The sequence below is a fragment of the Austrofundulus limnaeus genome, unplaced genomic scaffold (assembly GCF_001266775.1).
Source record: "Austrofundulus limnaeus strain Quisiro unplaced genomic scaffold, Austrofundulus_limnaeus-1.0 Scaffold1133, whole genome shotgun sequence".
Classification (NCBI taxonomy): domain Eukaryota; kingdom Metazoa; phylum Chordata; class Actinopteri; order Cyprinodontiformes; family Rivulidae; genus Austrofundulus; species Austrofundulus limnaeus.
In genome coordinates this window covers 83647-85464 of record NW_013953535.1, presented here as the reverse complement: position 1 = coordinate 85464, position 1818 = coordinate 83647, and the positions used below count along the sequence as shown (strand labels likewise).

Genomic DNA, 1818 nt, shown 5'->3' with positions numbered 1-1818 from the left:
GCTTTAGAATATCGATACAGTATCGGGAAATGAAATATCGCGATATTTCAGTGTATCGATATTTTCTTACACACCTAACTTTTAAGTGTATACACTTACTTGTAAGTGTATTTAATTTAGTTATAATGTAAATACAATAAAAATTAAACCAAGCTTTTGAATAATTATCATTTTGATCCATACATTGGTAATGTCTGACTGGACCTCGTGTCACTTTTTGTTCAATAAATTGGGCCCCGARGTCAAAAWGGTTAAGAACCCGTTTTATATAATGTGGTTTTTCTGCACAAATATCATAACTTTGTAGCTGGATTTGACCTCAAAATGCTTTTAAAAAAAMCCCAAAGAATTCCATTGAACTCGTCGTGTCTGTGAATTCATGTTTGGATAGGCGGTACTGTGGAGCTACTTAGAAACTTCTTACCATCAAACACTGCAAAATGTGAATTCTTGCCATTTTTTTTAACGGTCTTAAAATTTTGATGAGGATTTTATTTAACAAACGGATCCCACATTACAGAATGAGTGAGCTCCTCTCTGCGCCTGTCCTGAGCCTGGTTCTGCTGGAGGTTTCTTCCTGATTAGCAGGGGGTTTCTCCTCTCCACCGTTTGCTCAGGATGGGAGACTGTGATGAAGTGATTCAACACAATCTGCTGCTTTCTTCTTTAGTTTGTTCTTTTTATGTACAGTGCCCTGAGACAACGTATGTTCTGATTTGGCGCTATATAAATAAATAAACTTAAACTCTCTACAAGCAGAAGTGTATCTGTTAGAAAAAAAAACCCTCAAGCAGCAGAACAGAACATATGTGAAAGTTTTTGTTTTGTTTTGCAGTCTGTGTCGAACACACCGCATTTTATTTAGAAGAAATGGAAGCATCAGGTATAAACAGAACGCTGGAGAAAGTCCTCAGTGTAAGAAYCAGTCTTTGTGACCATGTATCAGTTCACATCAAAGTAAAACACTTTAAGTTGAATTATCTATTTAAAAATACTACAGTGGCAATTCTTTTTAAATAAAACAGTTGTAACRTTTCTGTAGCAGAGGATTCAGCTCTACCTGCCTGGCTCCATGTTCAGATTTAAGTGACGCTGTCCTGGTCCTCTTCTGGTTGTTGTGAGTCACTGAACTCCTCCGGCCCCCATGAACACAGTGTTGATGGGGGGCAGCGAGGACACCAGGTCCTCTGAGGACGTCGTCCCACGCTGCTGAGACATCAGGGTGTCCTGCGAGCTAAAGGGAAGCGCGAACATGCAGGGAGCAGAACCGGTGGGTGGGAGGAGAGGACCTGAGGAGCCGACAGGAGACGTTTGAGACCAAACTAAAACACTTCTGGACAGGACAGAGAGAGTGGACTCGTGTCCCRGTACTGACCGGGTTCTGTTTCGCTGTAAAAGCCTCCCGTGGTTTTCCTTCCCGGGTCGCTCAGCAGGTTCAGCGGATCGTGGACTTCGGAGAAGGTGGACGGGAACGGGCGCAGGCTTCCCACGCTGCTGATGACTGACACGTGCTGGTCGACCAGCGAGGTCATCCGCTGGCTCGTCAGGTAACTGGTGCTGCCGTAGAACCCTGCTGCTGCAGGAAACAAACAAGCTGAGCGTGTTTTATTTTATATTCCTGTGATTTCACACAACACATCAATTTGGACCCAGATGCTGTTAAATTGCTGACTTTAAAAGGATCCCTGATTAGTTGTAACATTAGACTTTATTTGACAAACATATGTTTTAACTGTAAAATAAAGACTAAAAATACTGTAAGATGTTTAGTTTTGGAAATTTTTAAAAATATATTTTAACACAGACAGGGCCATTTTA

At 41.6% G+C, this 1818-nt stretch overlaps 1 protein-coding gene across 1 annotated transcript in view; it reads right to left on the bottom strand.

Annotated features, from left to right (window-relative positions):
• Positions 1 to 816: 816 nt before the first annotated feature.
• Positions 817 to 1818, bottom strand: part of rfx6 (regulatory factor X, 6) — a 31200-nt gene continuing 30198 nt past the window's right edge. The window contains exons 20-21 of the mRNA XM_014030874.1: positions 1376 to 1576; positions 817 to 1289 (exon numbers count right to left, since the gene is read on the bottom strand). Of these exons, the coding sequence (XP_013886328.1) occupies positions 1123 to 1289; positions 1376 to 1576 (368 nt within the window). The 3' untranslated portion in view covers positions 817 to 1122. The remainder of the gene's footprint in view (positions 1290 to 1375; positions 1577 to 1818) is intronic.